This window comes from Sphaeramia orbicularis, chromosome 10 (assembly GCF_902148855.1).
Source record: "Sphaeramia orbicularis chromosome 10, fSphaOr1.1, whole genome shotgun sequence".
Classification (NCBI taxonomy): Eukaryota; Metazoa; Chordata; class Actinopteri; order Kurtiformes; family Apogonidae; genus Sphaeramia; species Sphaeramia orbicularis.
In genome coordinates, this window is record NC_043966.1 from 27,631,938 (window position 1) to 27,655,977 (window position 24,040).

At 38.1% G+C, this 24,040-nt stretch overlaps 1 protein-coding gene across 1 annotated transcript in view; it reads left to right on the top strand.

Annotated features, from left to right (window-relative positions):
* The first annotated feature begins 14,348 nt into the window (after positions 1–14,348).
* Positions 14,349–24,040, top strand: part of trpc7b (transient receptor potential cation channel, subfamily C, member 7b) — a 66,924-nt gene continuing 57,232 nt past the window's right edge. Inside the window, exons 1-2 of the mRNA XM_030146197.1 lie at positions 14,349–14,952; positions 22,121–22,883. Coding sequence (XP_030002057.1) covers positions 14,468–14,952; positions 22,121–22,883 — 1,248 coding nt within the window. The 5' untranslated portion in view covers positions 14,349–14,467. The remainder of the gene's footprint in view (positions 14,953–22,120; positions 22,884–24,040) is intronic.

Sequence of the window (24,040 nt, forward strand, 5' to 3'; positions counted from 1 at the left end):
TTTAGTCACTCCATTTATTATTTCCCAAAAGACAATGAGACAGAAAAAGGTGAGACGCAGTCTCAGCCTGTCACAGACCGTGGGATTTCTCCGGTCCAACAGCCAGCTGCTGATGCCTGTCCTCAGCCGTGTCCTCACCTGTGCTCACCTGAGTCACCAGAGGACATTGTGAGGACAATCGGCGGCGTCAATGAATGCCTGGACCGACTAATAAATGTTCCCACAGACATTAATATTACATTAAATGCATTTATCAACAAGTGAATTCTGTGTCCTTGTCTCTTCATGTGGTTGAAATCACATCCTATTCGGATGACAGGATTAGCATTGATGGGTCCAGGGTCTGGGTCTGGTGATGTGTGTGTGTGTGTGTTTGTGTGTGTGTGTGTGGGGGGGGTTACTGCTGCTGCTCTAGCAGTAGGATGACGTGTCGGTGTGTTCATTGTTCATTTTTGTATTTCTGATGTGCCCATTAATCGGAGGAATGACCTTTGTCACATTATTAACAGTTTCTCAGTGTCACCTCGAAGTGTCACCAAAGGTTCAAAAGCGCTAGAAACATTCGTACGACAGCTATGAAGTTGGTGTGGAGGGCCGCACATTTCCACGGTCATGTCACTCTTTGTACATCTGAACGTGAGCGTAGAAAAGGGCGTACACCACATTTTTGTGCATACGCAACCTTTGTACATGAGGCCCCAGGTGATTGTAATCCTGTGCAGGATCTTAGTGAGCGCATCCAAGAAATCAATGACTAAGTGTGCCATAACTTCCTTCAACAAAGACAATATTGAAGTTAATGCTTTTGGAGATCAAGAGGGAAAACTAAAAGTGAGCAGTCAACTGCAGTTTGTGATTCTAAACACAAGAGATCAAGCCAGGAATCTCTGCATCACCGTTGCAGCTTAACAGCCACTTCTAGATTTTATCACCTCAAAATACATTTCAAAGCTAAAAGGCAGAATCTCTCAGCAAAACTTAAAAAAAAAACAAAAAAAAAACGTATCCATGCATTTATCTTTAATAGGCTTGACTGCTGTAATGTTGTGTTCACAGGCCTTTCTGAAAAATCAATCAGGCACCTGCAGCTGATTCAGAATGCAGCTGTTGGAGTGCTCACCAAAACCAGGAGAACGGAACACATTAGCCCCATTCACAGATCACTGCACTGGCTCCGTATTTGCTAAAGAATAGGTTTTGAAGTATCCCTGTTAGTGTACAAAGCATTGACTGGCTCAGGAATAAAACCAAATGGGTCAAAGCCACTTTTAGTTTTTATGCCATATGTCTGGAGCCAAGTCCTAGAGAATAGTAGACCAGCTGCAGTCATTGCCTTCAACTCCACACAGTAATTTTCCCCCTTCTTTTACTATATTTTAATGTATCGTATTTGCTGTTTTTATTATGTTTTAAGTCTGTGTTGTTTTAACCCATAAAGACCCAGTGTTACTTTTGTAGCAGTTCCCAAATGATTTTTTTCCTCTATATTTAACCTATCTTAAGTGTTTTATCACTATTTATTGTAATTTTATCCTTTTTATTTTGAGTTTTTTCAATGTAAATCATGTATTTTCTGATATTTAATTCACTGATCATGTAGTAGATGTTCATAAAAGCTCAGAGTAAATTCAAAGGTTATTATATCAGAAACAGAAAACTAAAGAAAAAGTGACTTTCAGTCAAAAACATCATTAACTGAACATAAAAACAAGTGTGTCCATCCACAGTCATTTATCAAATTCCATGGGTTTTACTGGTGAATCAGTGTTGTAGAAGATGACGGTACTTTCACAGTAACTATGGAACCTCTGAATGTCCAAATGGGTCATATCTGAAGACCATGAAAAGATGACAAACTGCATTTTACACCAGTTACTTACATGTATTGATAGGATTAGTGGATCAACAGGTGTTAAACAGTGTCGACCAGTGGCTGTTTGGGTCTTTACAGGTTAAATACTGTCATACTTTATAAAACCCTTTGAATTGCCTTGCTGTTGAAAGGTTTTCACCTTCCTTTCGTATTTCTTAGTCCTGCTCATTTGAGTTTACACAGCTGTGCCTGCGGCTTACTTGCTAAATCCTCAACACCTTTTTTTAAAATTTTTTAGGGGAAGCTGGTTTTAAACATCTTGTCGATGTCATTTTTACCTGTGATTCCCCTTTTCCATCTTACCCAAATGGAGGCTGCCCTGAGGGGATCTGAATGTCATTAAGTGATCCATCCATTCCTGTACTCTTTATTTGCTGTTACGGGAATAAGCAGGCACTACAACCACCTCTCTTAGGAACTACATGAATTTATCAAAGTATTAGAAAAAATATCAATATCTGCAAAATGTTTGCTGTAGACGTTTGTGTAAACTTGTAGCATCCAAAGCATTATAAGTGGATTTATGTAGAGGATGTGCTGCAGGCATGTCAGCAACAGCTTCAGTAAGTGAATGGATAGGTAACACTAACATTAAATAGTGCATTTTAATTAGACTGAAACACTTACACTATTAGCATCAGTATGATTTGTTTTGCAGATATGCTGAAAACATCTAACCAAGTCTTTAAAATGTACATTAATTGGCAGTAATGAAGTGTTTGCCTTTGTGTCACCTCAGTATATGCTGATTGAGAAGCACAGTGTTAGTGTGAGTGTGTATGTCCTGCCAACAGAGGACATGGTCTATACACAGACACATGAACTTTGTGATGAAGTGATTAGAATGTGGTGCTCAGACATCAAGGTTTCTGTGACTCCATGCAAGGAATTTTTGGCATTAATGATAGAATTAAGGTGAAAACAACCAACTATAACTAATCAATTATAGGAAAAATAGAAAGAAATAGAGTGTTGATTGTTTATATCTTAAAGGTCTGGGTTATAAAACAATAATGAGAAATCTGATAATATAATTTTACGTTGTGATAAATATCATTATGCAATAAATGTCTTAATATTGTTTACACTGTCATCTATGTTTACAAAAATGCTTGAAAGTGTGTTTTTAACTACTTTTACTCAATGGTGAATTATTTGCAGTCATTATAATTATTTGTTTGGTCTTCCTCTAGGTTTCTGAAATATGTCATGTTCTGACCATAAATAATAATTTTAAAACCACAAGTGACTATCTATTTTCTTAAAAAATATATATTTTTTAAAATTGACCTTTAAGCTTGACCTTTATGTATTATTTATCATGATAATTGTTGAGTACAACTCACGTTAAACATTATTTTCATGATAATTATTCATATCAACATCCTACAATCTCTAGGTGTGATGTATTTAAATATTTTTGTTCATTTTCAATGGATTTTCACTAAAAAAGACAAAACCTTTTATTAAATTATTTTTTTATATGAGTATTGACAGGCATAAATGTAAATAAATGCAAATTACAATTATAGTCATGTGAGACTTTTATCCTCCATTTTGTCATGAGGTTAATAATATATAATCTGGAGTGTTTCCTTTTTCTATGATTTTTTTTCTGTACTTATTTGTAAGTAAAGCACAGGTATTGATTATTCCAGTCTTGGAAACAATCTCTCGGTATGTTGTGCTGTGAGATCAATAGTGATTTGCAGATTACATTTTTACAAAAGTACATGTTTGGTACTCAAAGGGGACCTTTCACTCGACTGATATATTTTCTCTCTCTCTCTCTCTCTCTCTCTCTCTCTCTCTCTCTCTCTCTCTCTCTCTCTGTACAGTGTGAGACCATGCATTGCTGCAGATGACTGATTGACCAACTGAGGCCTTCAGTGTTGCTTCTGGCAGCATAGGCCACTGATGAGGATAATTGATGGCAGGTATTACTCCACTAGTCTGCATTGCATGAACAAATTAAACCACACACATTCCATTTAAAAACTGACCTGTAGAATTCTCAAAACTCTCATCCCCAGAGGACAAAACCATCATGATCTCCATCATGAGGGTGATCTTTAAGACGAACTACTGCACATTTCACACGAAAAAAAATGGGCCTTCAAATCCTAGTTTGGAACTGAAATACCCCAAACTAAAAAGTTCTTAACAAGAAAATGCAGATGTATTATTTGTTGCTTTTACAACAATTTCATTACTTGTCAGAATGCACATAACAGAAACACCAGGCCTTCTTTGGATTTAACACAAAAAATAGCAGGTGTTAAAAGCACCATTTTCACACCAGCCTATTGACCTGTTCAAGGGAACAATATCACCAATTGTCATTATGTCTCTGGCTCCTCCAGAGGCAGTATTTACAGTGCTGGAAAGTACAAACAAATAATAAATGAACAACAATAAAATATGAACAGTGTGATCATGAGGAAAGTCAGTTAATGTTTATCCATTTGTCTTTACATGGATATTAAATTAACATTTTATTGTTCCACTTCAGTGTACCCATTTGCTGAATTTGCATCTTCCAAGGCAAGGACATTTAACAAATTAACTCATACACATATATACACATCAAAACAAATAACCACATGCCGTCATCGCTTTCCATAGTGGGTCATGTGTTTAGGTGGGGATGTATTAAATGCAGTGAGCCATAACTAAGGTAAGTGTAATATCAGTAATGGTCATTGGTTTGGAAATAGATGTGTATATCTACTTTACGCATAGGGACTGCATTTTAATATTACATTCCTGCATGGAGTGTTTATGAGTGAGTATTCAATGCATAAACAATAAATGTAGAATTGAGTACTATCTATGGGGGGCTGAAAAATTCTTGTCAGTCAAAATGGTTCTTTTGCAGCAGCAAACGTTTTGAATCTGTTTATTTGAGAACAGAAAAAAAAACAGACCAAGGAAGAAAGTTTTCTTCTGAGCATTTATTTGCATGAATTTGCATGATTATGTTTGTGAGAATGCATGCGTGCACGTAGTAGTGTTCATGAACGTGGGTTTTTGATTCAGACACCTGCACACACACAACTGGCTGACATCTTTAATAAAAGCTACTTGGCAGAATACTTCATTAAATGCTCCATCACCAGTCATTCATCAAACCTCGGCAAGCAGACATAATAAAACTTTTAAACACTTCAATGCTTGGTCTGTACTGTAGCAATAAAATATGCATGGAGTATTTATTGACTCCAATATATACCCGCTATTACAGTCTCAGCTGTTAAATATCTCACTGGTACAAGTAGGAGAGACTGAGAATAAACTAAATATTCAGGGAAAAATGACAAATTAGTGGTGAAACATCACCAGCATCTGCATCCCCTGGGGGACTCCTGCCCTCATTGATGGCATGACATATCATTGATCAAGTAGCCGATAAAATTATCTCGAGTTCAATACACGGTGTGACTGATTGGCCTACGTACCCTTCCTCCTCTGACACTTTAGCGCTGATTGGCTTGTTGAAGTCAATAGAACAGGAGGCCAGGTTGTGGTCTTGTTTACCCATGATAGACGGCTCCATTTTTTTAGCCACAGGCACACAATTACACACAGAACTGAAACACTGAGGAGTGATTGGAGTCAAATGATCCTGATAACTGTTTGAGTCTAACAGATTATGTGACATTTAAAAAAAATCATTTTGTTCCAACAGTAACAACCACCATACATATTGTACTGTGTAGTAATTCCACACATCTTGTTTTAGGGCCTGGCCAAGCGAGTAATGGAGTGGGAAAGCACTGTGCAGCAATACTAATCATTCTATATCTGTTTTTAAAAATGAATTTAGCAGCAACCATAATAGCTCAAATTGTAGGTCTAAGCAAGTACTTTAATATGCCATTAAGGAATGATAACCAAATATTTAGTAAAAACATAAATTTCTCATAATTGACAAAGTAACAGAGTGAGGAAAAATATACAGCAGTTATTCAAGGTTTGGAAAAAATGCCAAAAAGTGCTGTTCCTCAAGGAAAGGGCAAATATTTAGCTCATCACATTTTTCTTAATGTATGACAGTACATTATATCCAAAAATGAAACTGATATCATTTTTATGTTGGTTTTAAAAGACATTAATTTATGGTGAGAGGCAAGGCAAGGCAAGTTTATTTGTATAGCACATTTCAGCAACAAGGCATTTCAAGTTGCTTCACACAGGACATTGAAATAAAAGAAACAAAAAGAAACACATTTAAAACATTATAAAAGAAACATATAAAAGGTGATTAAAAACAGCAAGTAAGAAAACAACACATAAAATCAAAATAAATAAATAAATAAAATAACATAAAATAAAATAAAATAGAATAAAATAAAAATAAAAACACACACATATTAAAGTAAAAGTTGCAGTTGCAGTGAGAGTGACAGTCCAAAAAAGTAACGGAGTGAGGTGTTTGTTCAGTGTGATGCACCGTAAGAAAGATAATCTAAGATTTTATGAAGATACTGACCAAATTATCAGTCTTTGGACACATGTTTCATTACTATATTTAAAGCTGCGTTTGACTTTCGTCACCAATTTTTCATCAAATCTGTAAAACCCGAGTCATAGCCTACGTATCACAAATCCGTAAATCTTTCCGTGATTACGCACCTGAACCTCTTCCCTCATGGTGAACAATTTCAAAGTGTACTCCGTCACAAACACTCCATGTGTGTTACAAACAGAGCTGGTAGGTCACTCGGGCATTTTCTACGTGCACTGTGGGAAGCAGAGTTCCACACACCCACTTCCACTTGGTTGACATGTTTGTTGTTGCTGCTACTGCGTCTGCGTGGAGCTCCACTTCACACAGCGCACATCACGACAAATTTCCAAAAACGCCCGAGTGAGCTTGTTTACTGTGCAAGAAAAGATTCAGGTGCGTAACTGCGGAAAGACATACGGATTTGTGATACTTAAGCTATGACTACAGATTTGATGAAAAACTGGTGATGATAGTCATACACAGCTTTAATACACATCTTTCTGCTGTTTTTTATAATAAATAACATTCAAAATCATCATAGTATTTGAATATTATGAAATATAAGATTAGACAGACATATATTTTGAACATATTTATTTACACGTTGCTATTCACTTTCTGAATTCATGCTGCATACATTCATTTACAACCTTTACTGTTCTTAATTACCTCCGCCAGGAGGTGTTGTGATCACTTTGCTTTGTGTTTGCGTGCGTGCGTGTTTGTTTGATTGTTAGCAAGATAACTCAAAAAGTTATGGACGGATTTTCATGAAATTTTCAGGAAATGTTGTTACTGGCACAAGGAAGAAATGATTAAATTTTGGTGGTGATCAGGGGTGGGGGGGCCATGGGGGCCCACTGATCTGCCTTGGCGGAGGTCTGCGCTCTCCGAGTGCTTTTCTTGTTTACACTGTATTCTATTTACATAGAATTTACATTTTTCTATTATCTCCAGTTGTAATTCAGGTGCAAATTAAATAAGCACAGTTTTAGAAACTACAGATATATGTCTTTCAGGCTGAATAATCAAAAACCTTGTTTTAGAGAAAAAAGAAATTGACCCTGATGTTCACTTTCACTTTGTCAGGCCCATTAACTTTTGTACTATGGTTTCTTGTCATTTGCACACAGAACTCATATCTGTAATAAGGTCATTATTTATTATTTAAGATTCAGTGGTTGATAATGATTTTTCTTTTTTTGTGAGTGTTGTAATTCATCAAAAATTCCACAGTAATTATGCAGCATATTATAATGCCATTCATATTAGAGGACACAATATTACTGTACCTTCCCCTTTCATGTGTTCAGGTTCTTCCCAATAACTTCAGATTTTCAGAAACGTTTAATCATAGGTGTTTATTGGTGGGGTCAAATAAGTGAATGACAGCTTTTAATGACTCTTGTGCTTGACTCAGTAATTATATTTAGCTTCACTTTTCCATCGCAGAAAAAAATGGCATCATATCATCTACACAGTTGGTCGTAAAGTTGAGATCAAATATTTTTACCTCTTCTAATGAAATGAGTGATTCTTGGCAGATCAAGTATAACTGGGACTCAGTATGGAACCACTGCTCATGGTCAAAGGTGATTACTGATGTGTATGAATAGGAGGAAAAGAGGAATTTGTGTGAAAACAAAATTCTTCTAACTTTATGGACAACACTGTAGTGTGATTTTATATTAAGTGTTTTCATTTGGACAGATAAGAGAAGAGACATTTCATCTCCATCAGCTTTAAGTATGTTCTGCTTTTTGTAACATTGGACTCACGCCCTCTGTCACCTTACTGGGCCTGGTGAATACCAATGAGAGTGACACCCAATCACTTGAAAATAATGTTTGACAGCATGAGAAAGAAAAGGGCACAGGGTGTGAAAAGCAGTGGAAAACATGAAAACTAATGGCTGATTTTTGTCATGGTTCTTCTGTCATTCTCTCCCTCTGCCTTTTGAACCCTCTGTCTGCAAGCCTGTCTACTAAAAATGACATTCATGCACAGTTAGTTTGGAGAAAAGATGTCATTAGTTTTCTTCAGCCTACAATACATTCTCCTTACCTTTAAGTATTTCTGTAGCATAAGCCTAACAACTAACCACTCCTGCAGTATGCTACACTGAACTCCTTTTGATGCATGGCTTCCTGAGTAATTTCATGGCTTATAGGTACAGCTGTATATGTGTTTGAGTGATGTTTGTGTATGTGAGACTACAATTACCCCATCTACCTGTCTGAAATTGGATAAAATAAGACATTGCATCCTGTTTCAATGTGCCTCTTACCATTTGTTTCTTCAAAGGCTTGAACTGTTTGCACATATACCAAGGTAAACATCCCAACAGATTATATATACTATATGTGCTTATAAAATATTCTGTTTTGAGGCATTTTGGGGAAATAAGAGGGAAGTACATGCAACCAATGTCAACAAATGTCTCATAGACCAGGAATCGATGTAGGACATTGCACTTAATATTTTGTGTATGTAACTCATCCACAAACCACCTCTTAGCAGTTTGAACTTAAACCATGAGATCATCTAGTTATTTTAAAGTTATACTTTCTTCTGCTTTCATGCAATCAAACACAATAGTGTCCATTCGTTCAAAAAATCAAAGGTGTTTCCAGAAGTGGATGTAATGAGGACTTGGCTGACCTTAGAAGCAGGCGTGCCCCCTTCTTATTTCAGCCAACACTAAACAGCCCAAGGCTGTATGGGCTGTCACCTCTTTGATGGACTTTTGTCTGGACGCTGGTGGGGGGCTGTGGTGCCAAGACTGGAGCTACTGGTAGGAAACCAGTAGTTTCTGTTTCCTCTGGAGGAAGTGAGCTGGCATTGCCAAACTGGTTCATCTACCATCTCCTGTCATAAGAGGATGGAAACCCCAACAGCTTGGTGAACAGACTGGAGTGACTTAGCTGCCATCGGAGATCATCAGGGAAGTGATTAATTGGAACTTGCTAATGATGCTGCAGAGCGGCAGTAAAAGCCTGGTCCTTCCACTGATGAGTCGACTGAAGTAGTGCCTGTAATCACAGAGTCTGCTAGTCTGCTGTAGTGTCATACCTTCGTCAAAATTGGGCTGCATATGCAAATGTTGTGTGCAGTGGCTGAAGAGGTGGAGAGGTCAGATGGACTTTCTGTTTGGAGCTCATCACTTTTGAGAAGAGGAAATGTACCAGGAGTCAAGGGTGGCCTCAGAGGTGTTATACTTTTATGTACAACAGGAGCAAAGAGGTTTAATATTTTGCTCCTGCAGGAATGGAGTTTGGACTTTCCTGTCACTGTCTCTGTTCTGTTTCAAGACTAAATCAAACATCTCCATCTCTGTCTCCTAACCTTTCATCTCTATACATCTTCATCTTCATCTGTCTTTGTTTGAAAAAGAAAAGAGGCTATCTACACAATCTAGTCTGTGTAAATCAGACATGTGGAAAAGGAATTTGTTTCACGTTTTTGAAAAGTGCTGCTTTAGTGTAGACACTGGTGGTTGAAAAAGTACTAAATGCACCCCAATCAGTGATTTCACAGCAGGAGATCTGACTGTGACTGAACCTGCTGCGACGTCAGTGATTGGGGTGAGACCAGAGATTTTCAAACGAAAGACAGACTTAATGGGTAATTCAATACCAATCTACACACACATTAGTAACCCTGTGAGGAAACCTAGTGGCAGAATAAATTCCATCATCCTTTACCCTAACTTTAAACATCACAACTGAATGTCTAACCATAACTTTTGACATAAGAATCTGCTTGTGAGAGTCTTAATTTTTTTCTCCAGTGCCAACAGACAAGCAAAGGACACACATCTACTTTTTCAACATTAAGTGTCTCTTGGCATCCTACAACATAGTTCCACCTAGTTCACACTAATCTTTCGCGTAATACTCTACATATGAGGTCAGACTTCAGAGGGATTAAACAGGAACTTAAGCGGCGATAATGTATTACCTACTGCAAGTCCTTCCGTTCAAGGTGTCTGAATGTGGAGGGCATGTGGGTCATTTGGTTGAGAAGCCTTCGCCAGTGATTTGTTGATTTGCTGAAAAAAAAAAGAATCACCCTTTCAAGGAATGGCATCGATCCGTCTTGCAGTACCTTTAAAACATTTATTACCCCACCCCCTGAAGGGGAGGCAAGGGGTATTGTTTGTGGTTCGGTTTGTTTGTTTCCTTGTTTGTTACCACTCTACCAGCAAAACTGTTGGTTGAATTCATACCAAATTGGGTGATCCAGAATAGATCTGATTACATTTTGGGAAGGGTAGGTCAAAGTTCAAATGTTTTATACATTTTTGAAATCTTCTTTTTCCCCATCTACTTATAATGGGCAAAATTTCAAACGTCTGTAGTAGCAAAACTATTGGTTGAATTCGTACCAGACTGGGTTTATAGATTGCCAGTGACCCAGAATAGATGTGGTTACATTTTGGGAAAAGTAGGTCAAAGTTCAAATTTTTTTAAATAAATTTTTTAAATCTTTTTTTTCTCCCATTTACTTATAATGGGTGAAATTTCAAATGCCTATAAAAACATGAATTTTGTTTCAATTTACTTCAAACTTGGCACATATATAGAGGCAACTGGTATGCTGACATCAGCACACACATAGACACGATGACATCAGCTGGATCAGTGCCAAAACAGGATATGTGCAAGGGGTGGGGTTTGTTGTGCCTGGCACCACTTGTTTTATCGTCAGTGTTTAACCCTGCAGAGCTGCTACATTTGCTTTTTAATTCTAACCTAAAGATGTGGAAATCTTGCATCCATGCATCTGTATATCAGAGACAGAGGTGGGTAATCCCAGCTCCATAGAGTAAAAGTCCTGCCATGTGTTTGTTCCAACCACTCACTGAACCAGCCCAGTTTGATGAGCACAACTCGTCATCCAGGTAGATGGGATAATTAGTGGAATCACCTGTGTTAAGTGAACAGGTAGAACCAATACATGGCAGGACTTTTACTCTATGGGGCTGGGATTACCCACCTCTGATCAGAGAATTAGATTCTTTACATTTGTCCTGGAATTACTTTTGTTCTTTTGTTGGAAATGCAACATCATCTCAGAGAAGTACTAGAATCATGGAACTTTTAGAAATTTATAGTCTCTGGTTATGTGTCTTAAGTATTGTAATTGGGTGCTTCTATGAAACTGGTCCCTAAAAGCAGGACATGGGGACTTAAAATTCAAACAAGATGTAGATTAAAGTTATGAAGCAAGTTTGGAACTGAGATAACAGAGAAATTATGTTTCAGATTTAACACATTTTTATTTGACGTGCGCATACAAAAATCTGCATGTAACACGTTAAAAAGGACGCAAATTATAATGGGACAAAAATTATGCGCTACTATTTTTTTGAATAGCTTTTTAGTCTTTCACAGGTACATTTTGGGAATTGAAGTAAATGTGCAAGGCAGAGTGTTTCCCAAAAATGACTGCTGCAAAATCACTCGCGATTTATATGTGTTAAAGCGGGCAGGTTCCGCATGTAATGTGTATGGACACAATGGATTGCGCAAAACAACTGGAATGAGACTGAAATTCATGAAAAAGCCACGTCTGGATTAGAAAAACAACTAGGATTGTCTAATTTAACGCAGTATCTTTATTTATAGTGGTATTTAAGAACATTTCAAGTGATGTTTTCAAGATAAAATGCACTGACACCTAGGTAGCTTTTCATGTCCCAATGTTGGTCCTATTTTTGGCCCCAATATTTTATTAACAAGCAGTGCTAGGCACAACAAGCCCAGTCCCTCGCACGTATTGTAGCCTATTTTGGCATGGATCCAGCTGATGTCATCATGTTTATGTGTGTGGCGATGTCAGCATATCAATTACCTCTATATATGCCAAGTTTGAAGTAAATTGAAACAAAATTGATGTTTTTATAGACATTTGAAATGTCACCCATTATAAGTAAATGGGAGGGGAAAAAAGAGTGAAAAAAATTCATAAAAAATGTAAATTTTGACCTACTTTTTCCCAAAATGTAATGACATCTATTCTGGGTCACTCGCAATCTAGAAACCCAATGTGGTACGAATTGATGCAATAGTTTTACTACTACAGACATTTGAAATTTCGCCCATTATAAGTAAATGGGGAAAAAATGATTTTAAAAAGTCATAAAAAAAATTTGAACTTTGACCTACTGTTCCCAAAATGTAAACAGATCTATTCTGGGTCACTGGCAATCTATAAACCCAATCTGGTATGAATTCAACCAATAGTTGTGCTACTAGAGTGTTAATAAATAAACAAACAAACTGAACCAAAAAAAAAAACAATACCACTTGCCTCACACTGTAAAAAAAAAAGAAAAAAAAAAACGTAAAAAAAACTTTTATTCCGGCAGCAGGGATGCCGAAAACATAATGTTAAATAACGGAAAGTAACCACTCATAAGAATACAGTAAATTTCCATAATTAAAATACAGTTTTTTGCCCTAACTTAACATGAGATTTTGCTTTCTTTTTTTTTTTTTTACTTTTACTTTTTAATGTTTAATAAAGAATATTGACATGTATTAAAACAATCAAATTACCTATAAATACGGACAAACATTGTTTTTCAGAGTTACAGTATTTTTATTAGTTATTAGTTATTTTACATTTGACATGTAAAATCACAGTCTATTTTTGTAATTTCATTGATATTTTCCTGTATCTTAAAAATACAGGAAAAATCTGTAAAACAAACGGTAAAAATTCTGTTAAATTACAGAGTTTTTTTTACAGTGCACCTTCAGGGGGGCGGGGTAATAATTCATTAATTTTGGGATGGCTCATAGCAACAGTGTATTTTTTTTTTTTTTTTTTTTTTTTTTTTTGCATTTATCTAAGGTCATCATTAGGTACATCCTGGGAGGAAATATGTCTAAATTTCTCTTTTATTATAAAGCTGGCAAAGTGCCAGGTACTGAAATAAACCCAGTCTCATGGAAAGACCCAATTAGAAACCAAAGTTTACAAGGTGTCTTAAATTGATCAGTAAGTTACAAAAGTGTGAATTTTTCTCCATGAAGTAATATTTGTAATTCATCGTCGTTTCAGTTTTAGGAGCGACTTCCTACCAAATGTAAACAAGAAGGTTTACTGTGTGTGATGTGTTTTAATTTGATCTGATCTGTGTGTGATGCATAAACACATGGACACATCAAAGAGCTGAATTAGGACTGGTTATTGTCTGTGTGGGGGTGTAGGAAGTCTCCATCATGACTAATGGGTCTCTGCCTCTAATTACAGGATCTCACATACACACAAACACAGAACCAAACACGTGCTGCTGTTTTTTTTTGTTTTGTTTTGTTTTGTTTGTTTTTTTCCTTTGTATGTTACCAAAGATTATGTGCTCATGTTTATTTAAAATTACAGAGGGGTAAGCATGGTTTCTGGGTAACCCATAAACTAACCACTGGGATGATGTGTAGGTTCCTGTAAAATTTCAATTACTTGTTCTCTGAAGCAGTAACGAGATTATGTTTGTACCAGTAGCCCACAACAGGTGGGCATGTTAACTCCTTCACTCCCCAGTGGTTTCTCTCCTGTTCTCCTCTCTGCTCTCTTGGTCTCCCTGTCCCCTCTCTCCTCTTTTGAAACATACATGTCTACAAAAAACAGAAACCATTCAACAAAGCGGGCTGATCCGGTTTTCATGTGTCTAGTCGGATGTTTCAGTATAAAACAGACCTTATTGGTTCACTTGAAGCCCAATTAAACTGTTGTTAAAAAAAAAGAACTTGTTTGGAAAGACAAAATTAAAATACTCCACTTCTTTTTTCACTCTAATAAATGTCAGTTATAGTCACTTGTGTACGCTAGTAGAGTGTCATTTTTGTTGATGCCACTTCATTCTCTTCCGTTTGGTGAAGAGCTGGCTCGTTGCGCGCGCACTCTGGGTGCTCTCTAATTAGTGGGTGCTCTGTTGTGCGTGGGGAGGCTGGGCTCGTAGCTGCTGCACAGCTCCGGAGAAACTTGTGCCGTTGAAACTTTGACAAACCCAAAATGCCTGTCACATAGCTTAAACCCGTTTAGAGTACAGTATATGCCGTTCAAGAACTCTCCCAATGTCTGACGAGGGAGAGGAAAGCGACGGCGGGAGGACGCGTGTCTCCGAGTCTCCCTCCCCGCCTCTGTCCGCGCGTCTTCCCCGAGGATCTCCCTCCTCTCCGCGGCCCCTGGACCTCTTCTCCTCCGCCTCACCGCTGCTCGGGGACACAGACCCGCCTTACCTCGCCTCTCCGGAATGCCTCAACCCATCTCTAGAGAACAAGGAGCCGGACAACTCCACACAATTCACACCGACAAAGTTCGGCCGGCAAAACGAGGACACCCACTCCACGTTCTGTTCACGCCAAGATGTGCAGCTGGATGCGGTTTACGAGCACTACGATGACCCGTTCCCCAAGTGGAGAGGTCGAGGCGCGGCGAACGCTGAGCGATTTCAGCACCGCGGACAGCGACTGCACCGCGCTCCGGAGCTGGCGGACTACGGGAACCACTACTGTGTGGACCACATAGAGCCCGAGTTCAACACTGAATCCCGACAAACGTGAGTTATCCCTTTTAGACACTCATTTAATTCATAGGCTGCATCTACTTTTCAAGTAGCCTGTATCCCTTTGCACTGTGTAACACCATTCCTTTGCTTTGATATGTAAAGAAAGAGGAGTTGAGAATGCAAAACTCCTCTTTTCATCAACAACCTGTTATGTCAACAAGTAGCAGTCAGTAAACCCAGTGTTGTAAAGCACCATGGATTTTCAACTGCATTTACCTGCAGCTAAGAATCAATGATTTACACCCAGTTGCGCTGTAGCCTGTATGGCCCTTATGGATTATACAAGTGAGGACGGTGCATATAGGATATAGAGCAGATTTATAGCAGCTACAGTCTGATCTGCTGCACCTTCCTAAATTAAACCTTTTCAGATGATTTATTGAGTTTGCATTGTCTAAGTGATATGTGAACTTACATTTTCCTCACTTTAAACTGTCAGATGTAGTGTTGTTATTAATAATTGTGTTTACATCTTTTATAATTGGAACATTATTTGATTCTATTCAAATGAGGGTTAGGTTGTACATTAGTGTGTACCTCTTCTGAATTTACTCATGGATATGTATTTGTGTGAGTTTGAAGGAATCAGTGAGTCTCTGGGAGGTTTCCAGTGTAGCCTTTTTTGCCCTTGGGTGCAGAGGCTGTATCTTGATTGGTTCCTGTGTGTAAATATAAAACCAGACAGCAGGGATGTTGTAGTGTATGCCTATCTGAAGAGAGAAAGAGAGAGGCAGGGCATGTGGCACTGAGCTGAAGTAAACTAAACTGACTTGAACAGTCCATTCCACATTGTCACACTCATCACACACGCACTCACAAAAGCCTGACGGGGAATCTCTCTGCCATTTAAAACCTAGTCTCCACTGTAATTTCTCTCAACTCTGCTATATGTTTAATTGCTTGGTGCTCGATAACTGCTCACAAGGCCATTTTGCGATCACAGCCTAGGGTATGCGTAAGAGAGAAAAGGGACATAAAGGATGACACTTAATGGAAATTCATGTAGCCCTGTCAGGTTATGTGACCATCAAATATTGAGAGTAGCAGGCCTCAGTGTCAGGTCTTTGATCTTTTCTGGTCTGGTTCTTTGATTCATCAGTGTCCAGCTTAAAAGGCCATGCATGGAAAAGAAGCACGTGGTCGCAGTGATCATTGACTTAGGTAAATGTTAGAATACTGTGCATACGTGAAAAAGAGTGTAAGAGCAGGCAAACATCTCTGCAGAATGTGATGTGGAGTTCACCTTTGATCTTCAAATTTTGCAATTTACTGCTTGAAAGACTGTCTGTGTGTGCATTTTGATAGAGAGCATAGAGAGAGACAGAGCTCAGAGTGTGACTCTGAAGTGCTCTGCTTATGTGTATAGACTGATAAAGTAATAACTCATTAGAAAGTTCTACAATTTTTCCCACTTACTTCAAAATTTATTTTCCACTCATTATCCTTAAAATACACATCTCAGCCTTATTCATCTTCTCTTCTGTATTATTCTTAACCAAACACTGAGTTCCTAAACTGTCTATCAACATTTTCACCAAACACCAGAAGATTCAACTATGTTTAAGAGATATTGTTTACCCAGTTTCATTCAGTTCCTAACTGAAAGTTCAGAGAAAGTGACTATCTGAGATTTGGAGTGTATGCTAATAGGGTAATCTACATCACAGATGCTGTACCTTTCAAGTTTTATGTGACTTTCATCACCATGTTTTTGGATTTCCCCAGTGCAAAGATGTTTACTTAAACTGAGTAGAATAAATTTAAGATGACTAAAAATACACCCTAAAACAAATTTCAGTTGCATAAGTAAAGATGTTTATTCCCATCATGCCTTGCCATAATGTATCGATGTCATTTATGCCAGAGAGCCCAAGCAAATTTGTTCTGCACAACAAAGCAGCCAGACCACCATTCTGCTGTTATGATGCCACCCCTTCGGATTGTGCCCATGGGACCTAATAAAAAAAAAAAAAAAAATATATATATATATATATATATATATATATATATATATATACATATATATATATATATATATATATATATATATATATATATATATATATATATATATATATTTTACAGTCAATGGCAAGAAACATTACATTTGATCGCCTTCGAATTATGCCATTGTTTACACATATGATGTTTGTTGATTGAAAAGATAATTTTACAAGTCAAGGAAGTTGCAGTTTGTGGTAAAACTGTCCAGATATCAGACTGTGAAAATACATAAATAGAAAAACTAGACATCTGAAGGTCGTGGAGGTGACCTTATCTTATCTGTCTGTTCTCCACTGTCTGTTCAGAGTGGTTGAAGATGACTTTGCTGCTTAAACATGACCAGACTGTAGTGATTTCGACCTCTTTTTCACCTCGCTCTTGAGGATTGAGCTACAATGGGCCAAGGCAGTGGCTGACGTGTCGTTGGTTCATTCAACAGTTCAATACAAATCTAGATGATTTTTTACTATCTTGAAGCAACTTTCTTGGCTCAGAAAATTATGTTTTAAATCAATAAACATCTTATGGGTAAATGGTGGCACAATTCAAGTGGGATCAAAAGACTATCTGTCTCTCTCCACTGACCGTGGGTTCTTTTTTTCCAATGCCAGGGGACACAGCAGAAGGGACTTTGGCCCTTTATTGCTAAATATTTCTTTCACTTAAACACAACATGCAACATATGACAACAAAACATTACTTTCCAGCTTTTTGCTTTAATATACATCATGTGTGAAATCAGCTTTTCAGTGGATGTAATTGTCACTTTACAGTAGTTCCATTGAATCAGAAGCAGTGCTAACTAAATGTTTCCTTTCTCAGATTTTAATGAGGACTTTATTTTACAGTTCACTCATACTTAATATAAGACAAGTAGAGAGCTGCATTAGTTGAGCTAATTAACTAGAGTGGTAGTTGTGAGTTTTTAGACAGATTTGGTATTAACAAGGGAAGGAGCTGTTTGTTTGTTTGCAGTCTCTGAAGAGACATAGTGACAGATGCATCAGATGAATCAGTGCTATGTGCAGTTGAAGGGTTAAAATCTAGTGCATGTAATCATCTGAGAGTTGTTATAAACACTGTGCCATCTAAAACAGCTGAATTCTGGAGAGTGAAGGTAGATTCTTGTTACACGCAGCTTGGAAAGGAAGTCAGCTGTTTAGCAAGACATTTTCTAGGTGGTAAAGAACCAATTAGTGTTGTGGTTCAATTAATAAAATGATCCTTTTAGTGACAGTGATAATGGGATGGTTCCTTTAGTTATACCTTAAGGTAGACCACCAAGATAATTAATGTATGAATACAGTCCCACAGGGCAGATGCACCATCTTCTCCTCTCCCACACACACACACACACACACACACACACACACACACACACGTTTATTCGTTATCTATCCATCTCCATTGTGTCTTTCTCCTCCTGCCTCTGTGACTGTAATTCTACAAAAAAATGACACAGGTAAATTTTGTTTAAAATCAGACTCACAAACAGTCAGAGATGGATGGAGAGGAGGATGGAAACTAGCGATTCATTACCTGACTATAAGGTTATCTAAATGGGATGGCAGCCAGACTGTCCCTGCCTTTATGAGAACTCTCAATGCCTACAAATGTGTGTGAGACTGCGTGGGGTGTTTGTGTACATGCATCTCTGTTTGTTAGGTAGATAATAAGCAGTGGGAAACAATAAAAAATAAATCCACAACTGAATATATGCATTGCCATTTGTGTGGGAGTTTGGGAAACTGTGATACTACACCTTAAGTCATCCATACTCATTGTTGATTTGTGTCATAAGAATGTGCCTAAAACACAGACAATAATTTATATGTTTGGTCAACAGTAGATCTCTTTTACAAAGCCTCCCTCTCAAAACAGATCCAATCCCAAGAGACTTCCTGGTAAAATAAAGGTTGAAATATAAGACATTACAAATTTGCAACTTACTTGGTTTTTGCAAAAGCTTCTGTATCTGCAGACTGTTTTATTATCTCCCTATGTATGGTCAAATGTTCTTCTAATATTAGCCTCAGTGCCTTATTTGAACAGCATGTGTAGTTTATTTTGTGTACAGAGATTTGTAAAATCGTGGTCATGGGAACAGAATTTGTTAATATCCCTGGGTAAAATATAAATTTTGAATAAAACCAAACCAGTGCTTACAAAACGTTACAAACATTTGGCACTAGGATCAGCCAGCAAAGACAATGGCGCTCCTGAACTTACTTTGAGGGAAAATAAAAGGTGAAAAGTCAAAAATAACTGCTCCCAACATGCTTACTATTGCATTCAGGTATTTTTTTTTACTTTGGCTTAGACATTTAGAACACCACTCATCTGGATTCTAATACAGAAGGCGTCTATAGTGGTCAGTGTGACTGGAATTACTGGCGCTGAGGAAAAATACCTCAAAAGTTGTAAAAAATGACATTTATTTATACTATATTTTGTGTAGGGCTATCAAAATTAACACATTAACATGAATTAATCCATCATCATGATTAATCTGATTAAAAATTTTAACGCAATTAACCCATCTGCAACGCAGAATGACTGATTGTCTCTGCCAACGCATTTGGGGCAGTTTGTCTATGTAGAGTTACTGTCGCACATGAACAAATGGGCAGTTGATCCGGTAGTGACAAGCAGCAGAACCAGTACATAAAGATGGAAGATGCGAAACAGCACGTTGGCCCTCTGGATGGAAACATGAGTACAAAAATATCCAAGACGGAACAGTTGACCGACATAAAGTATTATGCACACTCTGCAGGAAGGAGTTTTGTTTTCACCGAAGCACTTCCAGCTTAAAATACCACATTAATGCAAAGTATACGTTAGTCATGGATTCTGCTAACACTTCAGCTAACACATCACCCAGCTTGCAACAAATATGTTGAGTGCATAGTGCATAAGCACAAGTATATTTCCTTCTTTCTTGAGTCTGTTTGCCATGTGAAATGAAATGCAATTAATATAAATTAAAAATGAATGACATTTAATCGTGATAAATCAAAATTAATCCACAGCAACCCTGTGATTAATCTGATTAAAAATTTTAATCATTTGAGAGCACTAATTTTATGTTTTAGATTGATTTTTGTTGATTACATTGACATAGAGTTTCATCTCAAGAAATATCCCTTTACATTTTTAGGGGGGAGGGGCAGGGGTGACACTGGCTGATTAATTGTCTTTTTCTTGCTCCATCATTATTTTACTGGCCTTTAAAATTCAACCATCCGTCAACCTCTTACTCAACTGTAACAGACTGAAAAGTCAAAGAATGCTAATTCCCTCAACAAGGGAATATTGAACATTGCTAGCGGAAAAATACTTGTGATTTATAATTCATTACCTTTCTGTTGCTCGGCTATGTCTTTAAGCTCTAAGTGGCTGTGAGAATTGTATTTTACCTAAAATTTCATCAATGATGTATATTGTGTCCACATTGTAGAGAACATTCAATAGCAGTAGTGGTGATATTGTCATGCACATACATTTGCACATACCTAGACTCTATATCCACATTTCCATCCATGTGAACTGCTGGGAGAGAGATGTACCCTCTAGTATAGATTGACAGCCCAAGGCATGCACTACTGATTGTGTAAAAAATTTATACCTTCTAATCGCACACAGATAACACAGTCTCTCTCTCTTTCTCTGTCTCTCACTCTACAGTGATTTGCCTTGGTGCCTTCTCTTCATCTTCTCAGTTCCACATCCTTTGACACCCCTAGGGAATATTTTCACCAATAGCACATTTCCATTTTCACCTTTTCTTTCAGTGTCCAACCAGTGCACACACACACCCACACACACGCACACGCACGCACACACACACACACACACACACACACACACACACACACACTCACACACACACACACACACACACAAATGAGTGAGCAGAATACTAAGTAGCCTGAATTGCAACTAACCATACCTAGTGTTTTCACATTTCTCTGGCACATTTTATTGAAACACCTGTTGTTATATGTAAGGTTATTAAATCAATTCAGATGACAAGAGAACACAGAATTATTCTGAAAACCTTTAGTCAGATATTTGTGTGGACAAAGCATCCAATTATACCTGTGTAAAAAGAAGTAGACATAGGCTCAGTCAGTCCACTCAGTAAAAAGGTTGCAATTATGTGCTGTGACATACTATGTATTAAACTGTTGTGTAAAATGTTCCACTTTTACTTAACTATTTCTACTTTTCATTTACATTGTACCCATCCACACATAAGCACATTGTCTGTCGTTACACTCCCACATTAACGCTTACTCTTTTTCCTTTTGATTTTTCAGCTTCAGGGAACATCAAAGTTGTTTTTTTTTTTTCCAATGTGTGGGTCAAAGTGTCAGGCTAAACAGCAGATGTAGGCCTTTGTGCTTCAGGAATACAACAAGAGGGGGACTGTAGTCCTGGTAAAATGGGTTGTGTTTGCAGTAACCATGGTAATTACCAGTGTTTTGTGGACAGTATTATATGGTGTTACACTTTACATGTTATTGATGTTGGGGATTTTTGCCCACTCTGTCCTACTGAGATGTAACAGTACACCATTTAGATGGACATTCTATACTGAGGAGGGGACATTACGGCTCATGTCATTGCATATGTACATTCATTTGTCAATAGATATTAATGGTTGGACAGTTACTTTCCGTGATTAACTGGCTCGTATTGTGAGTTTGTCATGGAGAAGCCGATAAAGGTGACAGCATCATTACCCTCCTGTCAGTCACGGATGGTGACCTGAGTTGGCCTTGTGATGAGCTTTGACCCTGCATTGATCTGATCACGGATCGATCCATCATAGATATGTTTGTAGAGCTTTCTCTGAGGTCAGGGAAGAGGAGCTTGCATTAAGAGGTGTTGGTTGTGTTATTCCAGTGTCCATCCATGAGACACACGCGAATAGAAAGTCATAGTTTTGTTCTCCATGTTAAAAAGCCACAGTCAGTGTGATGTAACTGATGATACTACTTTTTCTTCTTGAATCCACCATTTCTCTCTTCCTCTCCACTTTCTTCTCCTTTCCTCTCCACCTCTTCTTTTCTCCTTCCTCTTAATCTCATTTGCTTTCTTTCTCCTCTACATCTTCTACACTGTTCTGTCTCCCTTTTACTTTCTCCAGGGTGGAGGCCATGCATCGGCGCCACACCACCCTGAGGGAGAAGGGACGTCGTCAGGCAGTGCGAGGTCCAGCCTACATGTTCAATGAGCGTGGCTCACCTCTCACTGCAGAGGAAGAACGTTTTCTGGATGCAGCTGAATATGGGAACATTCCTGTTGTCCGCAAAATGCTAGAGGAGTCCAAGACTCTTAACTTCAATTGTGTGGACTACATGGGCCAAAATGCTTTGCAGCTGGCAGTAGGTAATGAGCATCTTGAAGTGACTGAGCTACTGCTTAAGAAGGATGGTTTGGCAAGAATTGGAGACGGTCTTCTCTTGGCGATCTCCAAGGGTTATGTTCGTATCGTAGAGGCTATTCTTGGTCATCCTGCTTTTGGTGGTGGTCTCCGTTTGGCTTTAAGTCCCCTTGAACAGGAGATGCGGGATGATGACTTTTACGCTTATGATGAGGATGGGACACGTTTTTCTCATGATGTCACGCCCGTCATCCTGGCGGCTCACTGTCAGGAATACGAAATCGTCCACATCCTTTTGTCCAAGGGTGCCCGCATAGAAAGGCCACATGACTACTTCTGTAAATGCACAGAATGTGTGGAGAAACAGAAGAAAGACTCTTTCAGCCACTCTCGCTCTAGGATGAATGCATATAAGGGCTTGGCCAGTGCAGCTTATTTGTCCCTCAGCAGTGAAGACCCGGTGCTGACCGCTCTGGAACTCAGCAACGAACTAGCAAGACTCGCCAACATTGAAACAGAATTTAAGGTGAGCTGATCTCTGTGTTTTTATATTTTACATATTTTTCTTTTCATTTTGTACTTGTTAATCAATACATACTTTCCCTATGTTTTAAAATGTTTCATTCACATCCGCTTAATAACCACAAATATGGTTACTCTTTGCATTCCACAAAATGCTTTCCTGTCAGTTACTGGATTTGGCCCCTACACTTTTTTTAGCCAGTTCAGAGACCCAGTGGTAGAAACCCACCAGTGGTCAACTCAGGTAAGTTCAGTCCAGACAGCTTTATTTATCTCCCATTGGCAATTAATTTGTAGCTTCCCAGTCCATACATTCAGTATCAACAGACAACTGGTACATGAAACAAGTTACAATAAATCAAGCAACAAATAAAAGCAATAAATAAAGCAACACTGAATGATTGTGAATGACTAAAATAACAATCATTAAAAAATGGGTGTTATCTGTCTTGAGTAACTTTAATAGCAGAAGGAATGAAGGGCTTGTAGCAACGATTAGTTCTCATCAAGGGCACATTAAAATGACGGCCCGAAGGCAGTGGGGAGGATGTGGTCTGGTTGGCTGATAAGTTATTTTTCCTCCCTCAGTGATTTTTCATGCAAAAATTACAAACATTAGTTTCTCAGATGTGATGATTTACCAAGTTTCTGCCCTTTTTTTGATCTTACAGCCTCTCTTCTCATTACTCATTTCTACACCTCACCTCCTCTTCATGTCTTAGTCCTTCCCACCTAAGATGTGAACCGAGGAGATGGGGAGGAGACATCAGGAGAGAGTAGCAGAGGCAACAGACATGTTAAAAAAAAAAAAAAGAGAGACATCCATGCTTCAAGCTGTCATTTTAAATTAACCCCAGACATGGCGCAGCTGCTTCTGGCCATTATTTGGTTACAATGAACTGTTCTATTTTATGGTCTCTGTCAGATTAGCGTAACAGTGCTCATGAAATGCTCATATTCATAATGTGTCATAATGTATTTAGGGATGTCATGCATGCTTTTAAATGAACACACACAAGTCTGATTGTGCATTTGGTCATTGTAAATAAATAATACACCTTGTAAATCAGGAACACTTTCAATTGTAACTCATAGCTCCACTGGCCAGCATCCTCATAAGCAAAATGGCATAGACAGAATAAACAAGGAGGCACAAAATAG